The sequence below is a fragment of the Symphalangus syndactylus genome, chromosome 1 (assembly GCF_028878055.3).
Source record: "Symphalangus syndactylus isolate Jambi chromosome 1, NHGRI_mSymSyn1-v2.1_pri, whole genome shotgun sequence".
In the NCBI taxonomy this organism is placed as follows: Eukaryota; Metazoa; Chordata; class Mammalia; order Primates; family Hylobatidae; genus Symphalangus; species Symphalangus syndactylus.
This window is the reverse complement of record NC_072423.2, coordinates 108,413,750-108,434,259: the sequence shown is the minus strand read 5'-3', so window position 1 is coordinate 108,434,259 and position 20,510 is coordinate 108,413,750. Positions and strand designations below refer to the sequence as shown.

General features: G+C 44.6%; 2 protein-coding genes and 1 pseudogene across 51 annotated transcripts in view; 1 reads left to right on the top strand and 2 right to left on the bottom strand.

Annotated features, from left to right (window-relative positions):
* The first annotated feature begins 1,403 nt into the window (after positions 1-1,403).
* On the top strand, positions 1,404-5,412 carry UQCC5 (ubiquinol-cytochrome c reductase complex assembly factor 5). The gene is made up of 2 exons (XM_055291403.2): positions 1,404-1,779; positions 5,310-5,412. The coding sequence occupies exons 1-2, from the start codon at positions 1,629-1,631 to the stop codon at positions 5,369-5,371; spliced, it is 213 nt and encodes a 70-aa protein (XP_055147378.2). The 5' UTR covers positions 1,404-1,628; the 3' UTR covers positions 5,372-5,412.
* A 4,815-nt stretch (positions 5,413-10,227) lies between these two features.
* The window catches only part of PBRM1 (polybromo 1), a 142,681-nt gene continuing 132,398 nt past the window's right edge, over positions 10,228-20,510 (bottom strand). For 25 of the 50 annotated variants that reach the window (XM_055273970.2, XM_055273905.2, XM_055273974.2 and 22 more), the window contains 4 exons: positions 19,959-20,114; positions 15,987-16,057; positions 15,658-15,874; positions 10,228-13,095 (listed from right to left, as the gene is read on the bottom strand). In XM_055273970.2, the coding sequence (XP_055129945.1) occupies positions 12,923-13,095; positions 15,658-15,874; positions 15,987-16,057; positions 19,959-20,114 (617 nt within the window). In that variant the 3' untranslated portion in view covers positions 10,228-12,922. Of the gene's footprint in view, positions 13,096-15,634; positions 15,875-15,986; positions 16,058-19,958; positions 20,115-20,510 lie in introns of those variants that run through there. The other 25 variants (XM_055274069.2, XM_055274084.2, XM_055274074.2 and 22 more) reach the window with 4 other exon arrangements.
* Positions 17,081-17,178, bottom strand: LOC129461455 (uncharacterized; annotated as a pseudogene).

The window sequence follows — 20,510 nt, the reverse complement described above, 5'->3', positions numbered from 1 at the left end:
CCCTGCTTCTACCTGGCATAGTCTCTTAGCTGTCAGTAAGAGAATACATGTAAAGAATACACGTTCAGACTGGGCGCGGTGGCTCACGCCTGTAATCACAGCACTTTGGGAGGCCAAGGCAGGAGGATCTCTTGAGCCCAGGAGTTTGAGACCAGCCTAGGCAATATAGTGGGACCCCCGTCTTTACAAAAAATTAAAAAATTAGCCGGGCGTGGTGGTGCACGCCTGTAGTGGTGGGAGGATGGCTTGAGCCGGGGAGGAGGGGGTTGCAGTGAGCCGAGATTGCGCCACTGCACTTCAGCCTGGATGACAGAACGAGGTCCTGTCTCAAAAAACAAACAAAAACCATGTTTGGGAATACATGTGAAGAGCGAGGGCTCTGCCAATCATTATCATCATCATCATGAATATTCTAACTAATATTAATCAGTTACCATGCTCCAGGGTTGTGTTCAGTGCATCATTCCTATTACCGCACTAAATTCTCACAGCGTCAGAACAAGGCCTCCGTTTTACGGCTTAGGGAATTGAGGCACAGATGGGCTAAGGGAGCACCTGTAGAGCAGGGATGTGGTTTGGTAACAGAGTGCATGCTCTTTATACTGCTCTTCTGCGATTATTATGAATAAAGCACCTACAAGTGCCTGTAGAACTGTAAGTGCCCCATACAAGATAGCTTTTTTTTTTTTTTTGAGACGGAGTCTCGCTCTGTCGCCCAGGCTGGAGTGCAGTGGCGCAATCTCGGCTCACTGCAAGCTCCGCCTCCCGGGTTCACGCCATTCTCCTGCCTCAGCCTCTCCGAGTAGCTGGGACTACAGGTGCCCGCCACCACGCCCGGCTAATTTTTTGTATTTTTAGTAGAGACGGGGTTTCACCGTGGTCTCGATCTCCTGACCTCGTGATCCGCCCGCCTCGGCCTCCCAAAGTGCTGGGATTACAAGCGTGAGCCACTGCGCCCGGCCTCAAGATAGCTTTTATTAATTTTAGGGATCTCACGCAGCGCTTACTTAGATTTTTGCTGTGATAATTGATAAAGTTCAGCTTTCAACACTCCGTATCAAATTCTGTTAGTTTAGAAGTCTAGGCACCAATCACGTCTCCGAAATGCAAGGCATTGCATAATTGCATTTTGGAATATGGTGCTGTACATAGTCCATCAGAGAGGGTCATCACTTCTATCTGGGTATTAGGAATAAAAATGGCGGTGGCAGAGTAGGGGGCGCAGCTGCCAACTCCGAGCTCAGACCTGCACTGGGGAGGCAGGGGGCGGGGCCGGGCCGGCGCCACGTGGGCTGTCCTTCCCTTTTGGGCCGCCCCACCTCCAGAGCTGAGGCGCCTGCGCCAGCTGCTTCTGGCCCTGCTCGGCTTCAGGGAGCACGCGCGCCCTGCCGTATTCTGATTGGCGGAGCTGCACGCCCCCGCTGCAGTCTGATTGGCGGATCCGCCTCTCTTTGGAAGGTCGGCGCCCAGTTCTGGCACTCGTGCGCTTACCGGACAGTGGCGGAGGACGGCGCTCGCTAGTCGCCCAGGTCGCCGTACACGGCGAGAACGGGCGGGGCGGCCTCGGCTGCGTCTGGGCGATCCAGTGCCTAGTTCCGCCATATCCCTCTCCACGACCTCGGTCGAGCATGTTCACCAGGGCCCAGGTGAGACGGATTCTGCAGCGGGTGCCCGGGAAGCAGCGATTTGGCATCTACCGGTTCCTGCCCTTCTTTTTTGTCCTGGGAGGAACGATGGAGTGGATCATGATTAAAGTGCGCGTGGGCCAGGAGACCTTCTGTAAGTGAGCGGGTAGCAGTCTCTATTTCCTTTCAGGAAGGCACGAGGCGGTAGGCATCCGTTTTTCTGGGGAGTATTCTCAGATTGCAGACCGCGCATTCCACTCAGAGCGCTGGGCAAGTGCAGCTTGGCAGTCAGGGCGGCCCGGCTCTCCTGTAGGCCGGACACATTGGCGTCCAGCCTTGTGACCTTCCCTGTACTTAGAGGCGAGATCACGTGCTTCCAGCCCTCTCACGCCTGCCCTTCACCCTTGCCGGTGACGTCGTTTGGGCTTAAGGAACAGACATGCTCACAACAATCGTAGAAGAGGGTGGATATGAGGGGTCAGGGAAACTCCTGCTGACTAGCCATTTCTCTTTGGACTCTTCTGTCCAAACTCTGGAGGGAGCTGATCTGCCTGGCTTTGCTAATTACCACTGCCTTTACAGGGCAGTCATTGGCACCAGGTCTTTGGTCTGGGTCCAGATGATCAGCACTGTAAAGATAGTGGTAACGCCTGGCCCTGCATTACTGAGCATTAACTCTGGACAGGCCAGTCCCTTTCAGGAGGACTTCCCCAACCCCTCAGCCCTTTCTGCTTTGTCCCTCTCCTGAAACGCTATCACTTGTGAATTGCCAACCCACATTTTAAAGAATTGTTACATTAGTGATTCCTAAACATCCTTAGTCCTTCTGTTCATCCATTCATTGATACTTAATGAGCATTCTTGAGGGGCTATAATGAACAAGGCAGAGGTGTCCCTTACCCCAGAAGAGCTCTAATGGGAAAGACGATGATAAAGACAATTACCACACAAAGTGATCAGTGCTGTGAGAAGGCAGTGGGAGAACATAGGACTCTCGGGTGGGCGCCTCAACTGGACTAGATGGTTGGGCACCTCAGCTGGACTAGATGGTGCAGGGAAGGCTTCCGGAAGCAGCTACCAAGTAAAGTAGGACCTGAAGACTGAGTAGGTGTCAGTCAGATGAGGGGAAGGTGTGTGGAATTGAAAACATCTCCACTGGCAGTGGTAGTAGCACTTGTGTGAGAGTATGCTGTGTGTTTGAGGGATTGAAGCAGATCAACAAAGTGGGGATGGCTAGAAGGGTGCCTGGGCAGTGTGGCAAAGGGACTGGAGAACCAAGAATGGATCCCAAGGACTGAGTCGTTTTAAGGAGAGGCTTTAACATGTGGAGAATGGCTCCTTGTGGACAGACTGGTAGGAACAGTTACGCTGTATGGCTGTCCAGAGTTGAGACCTGGACTAGGCTGGGGCAGAAAGGATACCAAGAAGGGGTGGAAGTAAGAGACAGCCCAGAAGTAGTACTGACAGGGCATGGTGATTAAGTGGACTCAGGAGATGAGGAGTGGAGGCTTCTGGTGGGACACCTGGGGCAGGGGTAGTGCATTTCCTGAAGGTGCCAAACACAGGCAGGGCCATCCTGGGCACCATCTGGGACGTGATGAGGTAGATATGGTTATACAGAGCTGAAGCTCAGGAGGCAAATCTGGGCCAGAAATTGGGATTTGTGAACCATTCACAAGCAAATTGTGATGGAAGTCAAATCTCAACATTTTAATTTATTTATTTTTTGAGACCGAGTTTCGCTCTTGTTGCCCAGGCTGGAGTGCAGTGGTGCGATCTTGGCTCACTGCAACCTCTGCCTCCCAGGTTCAAGTGATTCTCCTGCCTCAGCCTCTGGAGTAGCTGGGATTACAGGCATGCGCCACCACACTCGGCTAATTTTGTATTTTTAGTAGACATGGGGTGTCTCCATGTTGGTCAGGCTGGTCTCAAACTCCCGACCTCAGGTGATCTGCCCACCTTGGCCTCCCAACGTGCTGGTATTACAGGCGTAAGCCACTGCGCCTGGCCCAAATCCCAACATTTTAAGGGTAACTGAGAATGGCCAGAGAGGCAAGGAGGGAAACTAGGAGGGTTTGTTATCATAGAAGACAGGAGGTTAAGTAAGTCTGGCTCTGTGAAGGGGAGGTAACCCCCCTTCCTCTAGGAGAGACTGCAGGATATGCAAATAATGATCTAGAAGGAGAGGGTGGAGAGAGGCTGGAGATACTGGACCCTTGAGAGGGTGGGAGAGGGTGGGACCAGAGCTGGGTGACAGGAGTAAGCCCTTGGAAGTTAGCTGGAAGAGTTCCTTATGATGACTTTCCTCTGTGAAGGAAGAGAGGAAATGGCCATTTTGGGGTGGGTGAAAAAGAGTCAGGATTGATGGCTGAGGAAACAGGATTGTCAGACACCTCAATGGACCCAGTTAGAGGCATCAGTTGGCCCCTCAGTACACAGCAAGCAGGGTGAAGCATGGGGAAGGGAGGAAGTTGGATTAATCGGTGGTTGGGGTTTTGAGGGTGTGTCAGGACGTTAAGATACTGACAAGAGTATGAAGGAATTTTAGCTGATTTTCCAGGAGAGAGAACAAGAAGCAGCTGAGCGGGTAAGACGGGGCCAAGGGCCTGGGGAAGAAACGTGAGGTCCAAGGACAGGAGAGCTGGAAAGGTAATGGGGGTTGTGGTGTGAACAGAAATCCTTCAGAGGAGCCCTGCAAGTGACTGGAAGATGTTGAAGGTGAAGGGGACTGGAGCTTCATCCCCATGGGTGATAGTGGTATCTGGGGAGAAGGCACAGGACAGGGGCAAGGAACCTGAGCTAGAGGCCAGCACTTTTGGTGACTGAAGGGGCATGATGGAGAGCAGGTGCCAAAGAAAGATGGTGGCAGACAAATGGCATGAGCCATGAAGGAAGAAGTTTTTATTTTTTATTTTTTTTGAGACAGAGTCTTGCTCTGTCGCCCAGGCTGGAGTGTGGTGGCACAATCTTGGCTCACTGCAACCTCTACCTCCCGGGTTCAAGCGACTCTCCTGCCTCAGCCTCCCGAGTAGCTGGGACTATAGGTGCCTGCCACCACACCGGGTTACTTTTTGTATTTTTAGTAGCGACGGGGTTTCACTATATTGGCCAGGCTGGTCTCAAACTCCTGACCTTGTGATCCACCTGCCTCGGCCTTCCAAAGTGCTGGGATTACAGGCGTGAGCCACTGTGCCCGGCCTGGAAGAAGGTTCTTTACGTGAAGGTGGAGAGTCAAAGGTTTGGCAAAGCAGCAGCTGGAACAAGGAAACTGATCTCCTCTCCCCACCTGAAGGTTTCTGGGTATGGGAGAGGGAGCATCAGAGAGCCAAGAGGCAAGAAGTGCCTTTGAGAAGCCAGGTTTTAGTTAAGAAGTATGACTTCAGAGCACAGAATAGAAATTATGTGGGAGAAGGAAGTGAGAGACATCTTAAAACACTAAGAGATGTGCTAAGACATGATTCTATCTTTCAAGACACTGACCTTTACCCTATTTAAGTCTAGAACTCCATTATCATAGTCCTCATCTAACTCAAGTTTTAAGTTTATTTTGGCATTGAGTTAAATATTAATGCCAAGATTCAGAAGTAGGTGACAGACCTAGACTATTGGTTAAATTATTCAGATGGAGTGTTTTAATTTTAAATATGTTTCTTAAACATCTGAGCAACTTTTTGTTTGATACAGATGATGTCTACCGTAGAAAAGCCTCAGAAAGACAGTATCAGAGAAGGCTGGAAGATGAATGAGATTGAACTTCAGCAGTCAATAAAGTCAATGCGAATTTTTACTATTGGTTTCAGTGCCTTATAAAATATACTTTTCAGATCTCTTGTTCTGACACAGCTTGTCCTTTATCAGCTGCACAATATTCCAATAACTGTTTTTGCAAAGAATTTTTATAGTTCTGTCTCTGCTTGAGTACTTCCCAAGTCACTGCTGGACAGCACTTGTGGGAAAATTATTTCCTCCTAAAACACTCACTCGATGATCTAGTCCATGAAATACTTCTTAAAAAATTCAAGGATCAATCAGGATGCTTTTCAGTGAAGCCTGAATTGTTTTTGGCAACTTTGTCTTTAGGCAACTAATTATAACATTTACTTTTTTGCAGAATTCAAATTAAATTATGGACACATTCTCTATTGCAAGATCATTTAAACCAGGATAATTATGCAGGTTATATTTCTGCCAGCTACTAGACTATAAACTTTTTGCTAGGGTGGTGGAAATTCTTGATTGACTACGGATTTCTCATGCTAGTGTTCTTGTGAACAGAAATATGCTCCTCCCTTGCTTGGCTCCACTAAACTGCAAGGGCTGGATCTTCATGAGGACTCTGGGCAACAGGTTTCACACTACTCTAGGATGAAAATGCTGCTCTTCCATTCAGCTGCTAGAAACAGTTGCTCCTTCCATGAGAAAGTGAACCTACACAGTATAATGCAATCCCAGACTTGAGCTAAATCAGACGCTCAGTCTATTGAGTGATTTGGCAATTTGACCCAGTGTAAGTTTGGATCAGCCTGGTAGAAAAAGCAGACACCTTTCCATGCTTGCATAACCACATCTAACATCGTTTCAAGCAAGAAAATATCTACATACTAAAGACTGAGTTTCAGAATAGTTTCTAACTATTGCACGAGAATCAAACTGATGCTTAAGGCCATAGGGTATCCTCAAGTTAATGATCTCTGCCACCAACATGCCTCCTAATTTTTTCTAGATTTTTCTTCTAATTTTAGTCCACTTATCTTAGAACCAATTCAGTAAAGAACCATTAACTGCTCACATCTCCTTAAAGCACTACCTACACTACAGTACAGCAAGCCCAGAGTCACAGCTGGGAGATGGCTTGAATGTGAAAGGCCACCAGGGAGAGGACGGTGGTTCATCGTATTCTCATGCCCAGTTGTGTCATCTAGGATTCCTGGTAAACCTAATCTGATAAACCATTTTTAGAGACTTGACTGCTGTATAAAAACTGTAGTATGATTCTCAATTATATGGCCATATTCCATGTTTGCCCTAACCCACCTTGTTTTAGGAGTTTAATATTTGATACATATAGAAAATATGTCATACCTTTTACAAAGAATAATAGTAACCACTAATAAAACCTTTGGCTAACTTTTGTGTCTTCTGTGGGTTCATTCCCTGGCCCATCCCCCTGCTTCCACCCCACAGAGAACCATTAGACTGAATTTTGTGTTAGCCTTCCCTAGAGCTTTCCTCTCCATTTCTTTTTCTTCTTTCCGTTAGAATGTTAATTTATTGAAGGACAACAGACTTTGAAAATGATGGCCAGAGTTGGTGGTTCAAGCCCGTAATCCAAGCACTTTGGGAGGCTCAGGCAGGAGGATTGCTTGAGGCCAGCCTGGGCAACATACACTCTGTCTCTATTAAAAAAAGAAGGCCGGGTGCAGTGGCTCACACCTGTACTTTCAGCACTTTGGGTGGCCGAGGCAGGTGGATCACCTGAAGTCAGGAGTTCGAGACCAGCCTGACCAACACAGAAAAACCCCATCTCTACTAAAAATATAAAATTAGCTGGGTGTATGGCCGGGCAAGGTGGCTTACGCCTGTAATCCCAGCACTTTGGGAGGCCGAGGTGGGTGGATCACGAGGTCAGGAGATCGAGACTATCCTGGCTAATACAATGAAACCCCGTCTCTACTAAAAATACAAAAAATTAGCCAGGCGCGGTGGCGGGCGCCTGTGGTCCCAACTACTCGGGAGGCTGACGCAGGAAAATGGCATGAATCCGGGAGGCGGAGCTTGCAGTGAGCCGAGATTGCGCCACTGCACTCCAGCCTGGGCGACAAAGCGAGACTCCGTCTCAAAAAAAAAAAAAAAAAATTAGCCAGGTGTGATGGCAGGCACCTATAATCCCAACTACTCAGGAGGCTGAAGCAGGAGAATCGCTTGAACCTGGGAGGTGGAGGTTGCGGTGAGCCGAGATCGCACCATTGCACTCCAGCCTGGGCAACAAGAGTGAAACTCTTGTCTCAAAAAAAAAAAAAGATTGGACAACTTCTGACTTTTAGGCAGGTAGACTACCAAAGCAATTATTGTATTCAATGGAAGACAGGTTTTCAGAGCATATTGGTTTGGATGCTGTGAGTGAGAACTCATTTGTTAGGGTGCAAACTTTTTTTGAGATAGAGTTTCACTGTCACCCAGGCTGGAGTGCAGTGGCATGATTATAGTTCACTGCAGCCTTGAACTCTTGGGCTCAAGCGATCCTCCTGCCTCAGCCTCCTAGGTAGCTGGGACTAGCTAGCTACCATGCTTGGCTAATTTTTAAATTTTTTTGTAGACACAAGGTCTTGCTGTGTTGACCAGGCTGGTCTCAAAATCCTGGGCTCAAGCAGTGCTCCCACTTCAGCCTCCCAAAGTGTTGGGATTACAGGCATGAGCCACTGCGCCCAGCTAAGGTATATAAGCTTTTAATTTTCCCTCAAAAATATTTTTAATTCTCCTACTAGGAATATGACTCTATCCTACTTATCAGACACTGAACTATTTAAGGGAACTTAAAGTGAGGCCAGGAGTAGTGGCTCATGTCTATAATCCCAGCACTTTGGGAGGCTGAGGTAGGAGGATTACTTGAGCCCAGCAGTTCAAGACTAGCCTGGGCAACGTGGTGAAACCTTGTCTCTACAAAAAGTACAAAAAATTAGCCAGGCCTGGTGGTGTGCACCTGTAGTCCCAGCTATTTGGGAGGCTGAGGTGGGAGAATCACCTGAGCCAGGTCAAGACTGCAGTAAGTGTGATCCCAACACTGCACTCTAACCTGGGCAATGGAGTGAGACCCTGTCTCGGAAAACAAAACAAAACTGTGAAAAGAACTGCAGTACCACCAACTGTAAACTACAGGGCATAAATTTTAATAAATTTCAAGAACTATACCTCTTTCAGAATGCTGAAAACCTGATTAGCATTTATTGCTAGAACTCCACCTCCACTGCGGTGTTGGGGAAAGAACATGGGCTTTGGAGTGTCACTTTATTATCTGAATTTATAGAGAAAGTACCTAATAATAGTACAAGAGTATTACAGCCCCCCCAAAAAAAAGAAAGAGAAAAAGTAGTGAATAAATGAGTTATTTTTGTTCATCTAGCAGTTCTATTTTGGAAGTCTTACTTACATCCCTGATGTGATATTTAATCTCCATTTTTTTTGTGTGTTTAAATTTTTCACACTGAATTAACTCTCTTTAAAAAAATATACTCTTAGCCGGGAGTAGTGGCTCATGCCTGTAATCCCAGCAGTTTGGGAGGCCGAGGCAGGCGGATCATGACATCAGGAGATCAAGACCATCCTGGCTAACACAGTGAAACCCCATCTCTACTAAAAACACAAAAAATTTAGCCGGGCGTGGTGGCGGGAGCCTGTAGTCCCAGCTACTCAGGAGGCTAATGCAGGCAAATGGCGTGAACAACAACAACAACAAAATATATATATATACACACACACACACACACACACACTCTTGGACCCTGTTGTTTTCCAAAGTAATTTATCTCCTAGTAAAGCATGTTAGTGCTTAGTCTTCACACGTGTATTAAATCTGGAGTTTCTTGTCTCATGTGCTATCTGCAAGACATAAATACCACGAAATAGCCAAAACAGGGAAAAGGGACAGTCCATTAATTTGTTTAGTTCTGAACTTTTTCATTCAGGGACTTAGCATACTTCCAGGCTAAAAAGGAACAGAGTAGGCTGGGCGCAGTGGCTCACACCTGTAATCTTAGCACTTTGGGAGGCTGAGGCAGGTGGATCACTTGAGGCCAGGAGTTCAAAACCAGCCTAGCCAATATGGAGAAACCCTGTTTCTACTAAAAATTCAAAAGTTAGCCAGGCATGGTGGCGCATGCTGCAGTGAGCCAAGGTTGCACCACTGCACTCCAGCCTGGGTGACAGAGTGAGGTTCCGTCTCAAAAGAAAAAAAAAAGGAACAGAATAATAGTAATATTTGTTTGCTCAGTGTTCAGATGGGATGTCTAACTATACATCAATGACTGTTCAAAATATGCTCAGGGGCACAGATGGCAGTACTATCCTAAATTCAGGAGAACAGAACCACAGCGATTTGCAAAGTGATATTAGAGGAAAACAGTTGGTTGATTTTACCAACACTTTCTATTAAAAGCGTGGTCATGTTTTAAGAGTTTATAAAGATGTTAAAGACACCGGGCCACCTGTTTCTTCTGGCCACAGACAAGCTATTTGAAGTGGGCTATAATGCTTTATGATAGAGGACATGCTTTCCTCACTTTCCGCTCTCAGTAACTCTCCAATTTTAATTTCAACCTGCATTTCTGCCCATGCTGAGGACATGTAGGAATTCCTTGACTGCCAGCCTGAGGCGTGGCGTGGGGCACTTCAGGCTGCAGTCTGACTACATTTGGCTCTGTGTTAATGCAGCCCGAGCCCTGAACCAGAGGTCTGGACACTGACTTTCATCTCCACCTGTGGAGCTTTGTTCTCTTAAATTGGCAGTCACATCCTTGTCAGCATGAAATAAGGGCTTGCAGGAGTTAAATCTGCTTGAAACATCTGACACCACTTTAACAGAACAACCAAACCTGGTTAATCCAAATCACTTTGCAAACTCTGTATTTATTTGGATTAAAAAGCTTTAGATGAACAACAAAAAAATGATACATACATGTTATAAGACTAGTTACCACATAAACCTCAGATGATATGATACAGAAATTAGAATAAACCAAGTTTTAATCAGGTATGAAAACATTCAAGCTCAAAATCATCAACACCAATTTGGGGATTTTACAGAAATAGGTGCCCCTCTCAATTCTTCCTCATAGGAAGGGGAGAGTGGCTTGAAAAAAACAACAACCAAAACAGTTAAAGGCCTTTCAAATCAGTTGGCTGACAAACATACTGTTTTAAACCTATAGGTTCCCCTCAGTCCCCCCTGTTTGCAATATAAACAATTCTTCTCCACAGGAACTTACATTTTGAAAACATTTAGGCCATTATACTTTCTAAGCCACATTACTACAGTTCCTAAAACTTACGAAAAAAAGATGTATAGTTTATTTGTACTTTCTTAAGTCAATTTTTTTTTTTTGGTTTTTCTTTTTTTAAGATGGCCGACCTCAAATCTTATATCCTAAATATTAATGATATCCCCCAAGTTAATATACAGAAAAACATGATTCTAAAATAAATACACAGGCTTTTTAAAAAAAACTTAATTAGGGCCTGTCTAGTGATGCCCTGGGCCAGTGCTGCACTGCCTTAGGGAAGCCCCTGGCTGGATCTATGTTTCCTATAGCACCTCTAGGCACTGGGAAGGAGCCTGGAGGAGAGCTCTGGCTTCTAACGACCCACGTGGCCCCCAGCGAATAATTTTTTTAGAGGCTCCCCAAAGAAGTCTCATCCAGACCTTAGGGGAAATAAAATGAATGCATGAAATAAATAAATAATTTAACCACAACTAAATTTCATGTTCTTTGGTGTAATTCAAGGATGTCTAGAAACAAAATAATCTGATTGCATTATACAGTCCATGATGATTCAATTGCCCAAATAACCAGGAACTGAAGATTTATCTGACTCACTTTAACAATAAGGTACTGACACACTACTGCAATACATTTTTTTAAATTCAATATTATTTAAAATACTTGATGCAAATTCAAATCCAGTGGTTGACTAAAGGCAATTAAGTTAAAGGGCCTCCTGTATTTAAAGTATCTAGATACAAGAGACTTTTTTCCATTCTACACTCTTTTGCCCTCATGATTTAATAAGTACAGTAATTAAACATCTGGGTGCTGATTCATAGCAGATTAAAAGGAAAATAGCATCCTCTGAGAGTAACTCTCTCAGATTATAAACAGCAGTGGAAGCTCTACCACAATGGCAATCACCCAGTTACTATAAAGCAGGTTTCAAAAACATGCCGCCAAGTGAAACAATGTTCCTACTGTCTGCCATCCTATGCTGCCTTCAAATGTTTATTATAGGGTCATATAAGAAAGACAGGGTCACCAAACCCAAGTGTTTGGGATCTGTAATGGTCTTTCTAGTGAGCATTTTATTAAATTATGATTCCCTTCTCCTATAATTCAAAAGCACAAGCTAAATTTAAAAAATATTTTAGAAAGTATTAAATTTCTGGTTGAGAATTATAACAACATTGAAACTTAAAAGAAAAAATACATCTGATAATAAGGAAATAAGGAATACTAAAACATACTTATGTAAGAAGGCAATCAATCTACTCGTTCACAATTATGCTTCTTATACAGCTCATATCTAGTTACATACTCTCTTCCCCATGTTAGGTTAGGTGTTATGTTTAAAAATAAATCATCTCCATGCATACCTTAATGCTTTCTTCAAGATGAACTTCAATGTTTTTCAGTGTCACCGGTTTAAAATTTTAAATCATCTGAAATTTATAGGCATAAATTGTGAATTCATTATAAATAGATCAAAATACCCTTAAACGTACCTGCCTAGACTAAACATACCTCAGGGTTGTGCACGTGTTCTGCAAAAATCACTGACACCATAGTCTAACTCACAGGTGTCTAACTTAGCACAATTGAAAAAGTGCTTTTTCCCCTCCTGGTGTCCAGGAGGTACATTAGCCGCAGACAGATGCACAGCACTGATTACGTATTTCTGTAGTGAGCCTCTGAGTTAATAAAGCAAATGTGCCATGTCTATTAAACATCTAAAACCTAAATAACCACCTTTCAAAGAAAGCACTTCATCTGTAAGAAACAGCTTTTGCAGAAAGTGGCTTAAGATATTCAGGCACATGAAACAAAAACAAGTATACTCCCCTCTCTAAGATGTAAACTAGGATAAACTTCACATTTCATTATCAGTTTAAACTAATCTGTAAACTCTTGTGTGTTTTTTTTTCATTTTGTTCTTTTATATATATAAAAAAACCCAAAACCAAGAAAACAAAAACCCCAAGCCAAGACAAAACCTCTAATGGTTTCAGTTCCATGGCAACAAGTAAAAAGATAAAACTCCAAGTCTACATATACAACCAATTATGAAACTGGTTTTAAACGAAGGAAACATATGCAAAAAAATCTTTGTGTATTTGATAAAGTCAACTTAATATAACAAACAAATTGAAATAGCTTATTAAAAGTGTCCTTATATAAAAATGGCCTTGTGATGTACAGTAAAATGCAATAAAAATTATCCTCCTTTGTTCCTTCCCCCCACCCCCAGTAACTAAAATGGCTACTGATCCACAACTCTTTATGCTTCTATATAAAAGAAACATAATGATGTGATTAAACATTTTCTAGGTTGTATGCTTGGCGAATGTTGAGGGTGTCCCGGAGCATCAAATCTCGAAGGCGCCAGAGGGCATCTGCCATGGTGGTGTGGGCCCCTTTGCTTTTCAGCCAGTGAGAGGGTAGGCGGCTCTCCTGTTCTTTTGACAAATGGATGTCGCGTCTTCGAGCTGAAAATTAAAGTACAGAGAGACAGAAATTAAAATTTTAAGTTGGCAAAATTTCCCTCAGTTCTAAGGTCTGATGAACTTATTAAAACACAAAACATTGAATATTTATTAAATATTATGAATTTTACTGCAGAATATTTCCAGGCACATTTCTTACATCATTTTACTAGGCACCATTACTAGCATCATTTTAAGATTTGATCATAAATTTTTTACTAGCATTTACTAGCATCATTTTAAGATTTGATAATAATTTTTTTTTTTTTTTTGAGATGGAGTCTCCCTCTGTTGCCCTCGCTGGAGTGCAGTGGCGTGATCTCAGCTCACTGTAACCTCTGCCCCCTGGGTTCAAGCGATTCTCCTGCCTCAGGCTCCAGAGTAGCTGGGATTACAGGAATCTGCCACCAAGCCTGGCTGATTTTTCTATTTTTAGTAGAGACAGGTTTCACCATGTTGGCCAGGCTGGTCTTGAACTCCTGACCTCAGGTGATCTGCCTACCTTGGCCTCCCAAAGTGCTGGGATTACAGGTGTGAGCCACTGCACCCGGCCTGATCATTATTTTTTTGTAGGCATCCCTGATATTTAATAATTACTTCAATGTTAACAAAAATTCCTAAAAAGGTAAACATGTGAAGAAAGGGAAAATATACCTTCTACTCAAAAGAAATGAAATGAGATGACCAAAGTTGGTTTAGAAATCAAGAATAAGTAGAAACTTCCAAACTTCTCTCCAGAAACTACACAAATACTTCAGTACATACTGAAAATACATAAGTATGTTGAACTAAATGAATAGGCTAATAGGTTTCTAATATTTTTTTCCTTTTGTTAAACTGAGGTAAAATAGTTTTTTTTGTTGTTGTTTTTTGTTTTTTTTAGACAGAGTCTTATTCTGTCACCCAGGCTGGAGTGCAGTGGTGTGATCTTGGCTCACTGCAACCTCCACCTCTGGGTTCAAATGATTCTCATGCCTCAGCCTCCCAAGTAGCTGGGATTACAGACACCAGACACCATGCCCAGCTAATTTTTGTATTTTTAGTAGAGATGGGATTTCACCATGTTGGCCAGACTGGTCTTGATCTCCTGACCTCAAGTGATCTGCCCGCCTCAGCCTCCCAAAGTGCTGGGATTACAGGTGTGAGCCACCACTCCTGGCCCTCATCTGGCTAATTTTTAACTTTTTTGTAGAGATGGGGTTTTGCCATGTTGCCCAGGCTGGTCTCAAACTCCTGAACTCAATCGATCTGTCCACTTCAGCCTCCCAAAGTGGGAGCCACTGTGCCTGGCCAATAATTTTTAATTTACCCAATGCATCTATACTAACGTCCAAATGACTGAAACAAAACAAAACAAAACAACAAACAAAAAACAATGTACTTAAAAAGATGGCAGTGATGTTTATGAGAAAACTAGGCTTTGAAATTTGGCAAAAAAAAAAAAAAACACTTTTAGGCAGGGCGCCGTGACTCATTCCTATAATCCCAGCTCTTTGGGAGGCTGAGGTGAGTAGATCACCTGAGGTCAGGAGTTCGGGACCAGCCTGGCCAAAATGGCAAAATCCCATCTCTACTAAAAATAAAACAATTAGCTGGGCTTGATGGTGAGCACCTGTAATTCCAGCTGCTCAGGAGGCTAAGGCACAAGAATCGCTTGAACCTGGGGGTTGGAGGTTGCAGTGAGTCGAGACTGTACCACTGCACTCCAGCCTGGGCGACAGAGTGAGACTGTCTCAAAAATCAAAACAAAAAAAAACCCAAAAACCATTGTCAGGCCAGGCATAGTGGCTTGCACCTGTAATCCCAGCACTTTGAGAGGCCGAGGCAGGTGGATCACTTGAGGTCAACAGTTTGAGACCAGCCTGGCCAATATGGTGAAACCCCATCTCTACTAAAAATATAAACATTAGCCAGGTGTGGTGGCACATGCCTGTAATCCCAGCTACTGGGGAGGCTGAGGCAGAAGAATCACTTGAACCTGGGAGGTGGAGACTGCAGTGAGCCAAGATCGCACCACTGCACTCCAGCCTGGGCAACAGAGCGAGACCCTGTCTCAAAAACAAAACAAACCATTTTCAGTGTGTTATGTCAACATGCAAAGAAACTCCAAATCATTTATAAAATATATTATTTATTTATTTATTTATTTTTTGAGACAGAGTCTCGCTGTCGCCCAGGCTGGAGTGCAGTGGCACGATCTCAGCTCACTGCAGGCTCCGCCCCCCGGGGTTCACGCCATTCTCCTGCCTCAGCCTCCCTAGTAGCTGGGACTACAGGCACCCGCCACCTCACCCAGCTAATTTTTTGGTATTTTTAGTAGAGACGGGGTTTCACTGTGTTAGCCAGGATGGTCTCGATCTCCTGACCTCGTGATCCGCCTGCCTCGGCCTCCCAAAGTGCTGGGATTACAGGCGTGAGCCACCATGCCAGGCCAAAATACATAATTTATTTTAATTGTATAAGAAAAAGAGGTGTTTATTGTATGATATAATATGCTAACAGCAGTAAGACAGCTTTGAGGAAACACGTATTTCACAAAGGCTTATTTAGAAGGAAACTCCTTACCTGCCAGTGTCTGATCCCATTTGCTAATACTGTTGGACTCAGCACTGAGTCCTTCAATGTATTTCAGGTAGGCCTCTGAGTGAAGAAGCCGCTGGGTCTTTGGTGGGGGAGCTACAAACATGGGTGTTGTTGGCTGCTGTATGACAGGGGGTCCAGCTGGATGTGGGCCGGGATATGGAGGTGGTGCCTGCTGCCCTGGAGGCCCCAAAACTCCCACCTGAAAGAGCACAGGACCACATGGTGAGGCAAAAAGAGACTCTGCACATGTTCTGAGAAGGAGGATAACTCGAATTCTGTCAAGTCCTAGAAAATCAAACTGGGAGGCTCACCTGTTGTCCATATGGACTTCCACCTGGTGCTGGAGTCCCTACCATAGGGGCCACTCCTTGGTTCATCACACCTGTAATTCAGAATGCAATGGCACAGTTAGAGGCTCTGGGTTGAAATGACTGAAAAACTACTGTCTGATAAGAAATGATGCCATTCATAATTCAAACCTATGTACCTCTGCCCTTGAATCTTTGTGGCGAGGAATCCTAAGCACCCCAACAGGATTTGAATAGAAAGTTGTTTTGTTCCTAGGTACTTAAGTATAATACTAGAACAATCTGTCAGATGTACATCAATTATGGCTTAGAAATGATTTGAACCTTGCATAAAATTCTAGTATTTCTCTAGGTAAGCTATTGTCAGAATATACCTCTACATTCAAGGTGTTTTTCTTCTGACAACACATTCTCCTGCAATTGAAGCCTGTATTTAATTTCAGCAGGAATGGCACTGGAATCAGGCTCAGCAGTAAGCAATGTACTAGGACAGCAGGGACACAAGGGAAGAGGCTGTGGAAGTGCATAGTTAAATGAGCTTTGTGAAGGCTGAAGGCACAGCCTTGCTATCCCCTCCCAGACCATCAGCAGCTGGTTCTAACTGGAGTCACTAGTGTTGGCAGAGAAAGAACACTTCCATCTGATAGAGTAGCACTCTGAAAAGGAATCATCTGAAGTGAAGTAACCTTGTTGCTATCACTTTATATGCAAAATGACAAAGGAACAGAGAGACTTCATGGCCCTACTAGATTTGTACTATGTCCCTGATGATAATTTTGTAAGCTTCCCTCAGTGAATGCTCACGAGCAATTGTTGTCTCACAGGCACAGGTGATAATAATGAGATGTCCTAAATTTAGTGTCAGAGGCTCTTTTGATTTCAGGGTGCATATTTGCTATTCTGATAAAATACAGAAATAGGCAAGGGACCCAGTTCATTAAAAACAAATAAACCTAAAACTGTGGTGAACTGTTCTTGAAAACTTAAATCCTGCTGGCTATGTAGAAGAATCGAGAGGAGGTTTAACTTCATAGTGTACAGTCCCTTCACATCAAAAATCGTAATATACTGTCCAGGCAGAAGCAGCTCCTCATTCTAAAGTTCAGAACTGTTTCATGAGTTTGCATGTCATCCTTGTGCCATGCTCATCTCCATATTGTTCCAATTTTAGTGTATGTGCTGCTGAAGCGAGCATTAAGGTTCAGAATTGTTAAATGCCACTTCCAGGAAGGGTAAGAGAGCCTCTTATTTGTTAGAAAATAACAAGTAAAAAAGCTTCTGTTTAAAAAGCAGGGAGTTTTATGTTCCAAGTACCCAGAAGTCCACCCGGATCACCAAAGTAGGATCCTGATGATTATTCGTGAATGAATGAAGAGGTTGTGGGGGGTAAGCTGGTGCTCCAGCAATATATTATTAACCTCTGTGCCCATCACCTCCCTGTGCCCTGGGACACTCACCCACCTTAGACTCCAGAACACGGTGTGGCTCCCTAAACTGTGTAAATCATTGCTTTGCAGGGCAGCACAAATCAGCAAACTCTTCTGCTTCCTCTATTGACAAATGCCATACTGGGGCAGCTGGTGAGAATGTGAGCTGAGCCACCAGAAGAGCTCAATGAATCCCCTATTCCTCTAAGCCTGCTCAGACATGTGCATTTGTAGGCACTAAGAGGGGGTCTTCCCTGACTCCTGGCTTCTTTTTTAATTAAATAAAATAGATATGGGGGTTTCACCATGTTGCCCACTGGTCTTGAACTGCTGAGCTCAAAGCAATCCTCCCACCTTAGCCTCACAAAGTGCTGGGATTACAGGATTGAGTCACCGCGTCCGGCCCTGTCTGCTGAATTCTAAGCAGGTGTGTTGGGCTTCCCTCCAATTGAATTTAGGATTTCAGGAAGGCGGAAAGGAAGACAGCTATGTCCCAACACCCACCAAAAGACATCTGCAACCTAGAGGGTACTGGCGTTAGACATGGCTCCCACTAAGTGCACCTAGAAGGTGTCAACTCCAGCCTGGTCTTATTGGCTCAGTGATAGCCTGTGTCAAGGTGACAGGGCAAAAAATTAAGGCCAAGTCTACCTGCCACATGGGAACATTTACCTTATGACTGACTCCTGCTGCAACAGCAATTCACACAGTCCACTGTTTTCATATGAAGCACCTAACCCTACAAACACTTCCTCCTCTGGGAACACCTGGAGCAAATGCTTCTGTGGAATTATGGTCATATTCTAAGCAACACTCACAAAGAGTGTGGCTGGAAGCTCCAGGCCAGGCCACCAAGTTTGCTCACTCTGCACACTGCTGGGTGCACCCTCCAAAGCATCATTTGGTACCCTGCAAAACCCTATCACTGGTAGGTCCAACACTGGTACAAGCAAATTTAACGAGTTTCCACCCACATTTTACCATTTGGCTTGGGCCCTTAGCTGATGTTTTAGGTAATGGACCAAATGCTTTCCGAGTCTTCCAAAGGTCACATTCCCTCCATCCAGATTACAGCTAAGAATTCTTTTGCATATGCTGGCAATTAATATGGGAACATGTAACTTTCCTTTCATTTAGGTTTTCTTTAAAATAATCTTTCAACTTGCTAATTCACATTTTAAAGTGAAAATGAATGTAGCTATTTCTGGAATCCATTTATACATTTCTATATAAAAGAACTTCTAAGCTTCTGCTGACAGACAAACCCGTATCTACAGTTAGGAGGGTAGGCTGGGCTGTTCTTTAATGTCAGGCTTTTTTTTTTTTTTTTTGAGACAGGATCTCACTCTGTCGCTCAGGCTAGAGTGCAGTGGTGCGATCACCACTCACTGCAGCCTCAGTCTCCCCAGGCTCAGGTAATTCTCCCACCTCAGCCTCCTGAGTAGCTGGGACTACAGGCACATGCCACCACACCTGGCTAATTTTTCCTTTTTTTTTTTTTTTTTGAGACGGAGTCTTGCTGTCGCCCAGGCTGGAGTGTAGTGGTGCAATCTTGGCTCACTGCAACCTCACCTCCTGGGTTCAAATGATTCTTCTGCCTCAGCCTCTCGAGTAGCTGGGACTACAGGTGCCCGCCACCACGCCCAGCTAATTTTTGTATTTTTAGTAGAGACAGGGTTTCACCCTATTGGCCAGGCTGGTCTCGAACTCCTGACCTCAAGTGATCCGCCCACCTTGGCCTCCCAAAGTGCTGGGATTACAGGCATGAGCCACCGTGCCCGGCCTAACACCTGGCTAATTTTTATAGAGATGGGGGTCTCACCAGGTTGCCCAGGCTGGTCTTGAACTCCTGGGCTCAAGTGATCCACCTTCCTCATTCTCTGAAAGTGCTGGGATTATAGGCATGAGCCATTACACCTGGCATGTCATGCCTCTTAGGGAACTCACATACAGAACACTAATTCAGTGAAAATGCATTCCCCTCCCTGCTTTTTGTTCTAAGACAGACTGAGTGAAAGATTTCTGAAGAGTTCTACATTAGCAGCTCTGCAATCCCCTTAGAAAGGTTGCTTGAGGAGAAGTAGGAGATGGAACAGATACTCTATACCCTGTGAGATAAGAATTGCACCAGAGGGAGAAATGCAACTCAGGGGCAAAAAGTGCTTTTATATGTTACTCTGAACTAGCAATTTGGGAAACTTCATTCACTGATAAGAGGACACAGCCTTCTAGGCTGTCTGGCTTTTCAAGGACATGTCAAATTAGTTGAGTGATTATCGATAGAGTATGCCTCTTGTCCCTTGGTTTGCTGACTCTGGCCTCTGCCATGTGTCCTGTGCTGCTGCCAGCAGCCAGGTGCACAAGGGTACAAGTGCTGGGCCACCTGCTGAATGCGCAGGACATGCCCTGCTGCTGACAACCTTTGGATTCTCAGGGAGGGAAGGCCTGGCCACAATGGGCCACGGGTGCCTCCTGGAACAACTGGTTGAAAGAGGAAAAAGAGAATATGAAGATGAGATTAATGAGTGAATGAGGAGGAAGTTCTTACCCGGTGGTGGGATGCCCGGGAGGCCAGGCACACCTGGTGGAAGATGGTGGGGTGGAGGCCCCCCAGGGTGAAGTGGCTGCATGCTGCCCATGCTAACAAGGCCATCAACTGGGCCCTGCAAAGGTGGAAGGCCTGGCGGATAGCCACCCATCATGCCTTGAAGGACACAACAAATTTCAGACATGCATCATTAACATGCAACATGAGCTAAGTAATAACAACCACCCCCCACATGCACTACCAATGAATAAAGCACCCTTAGTACTGCATGATATAATAGCAATTAGTGCAATTACTTTGTTGCAATAATGAACAAAATAAAAAGTTACAAATATCAGACCCAACACTTTGGGATGAATTAGTACTTAGTACACTATTATTTGTAGTTATTTTCCCTGGGGTAAATATGCTGCATGTTTTCAGTTAAATAATAGTAAAGAGTTCTAGTAACAGCCTTCCCAAGGTCGTAATTATTGCAAGCTGTTCAAACAGAGTGACCAGTTCTGCTGACTGCAATTCTAACTGAATAGTATAAACCCCATCATTCCACTC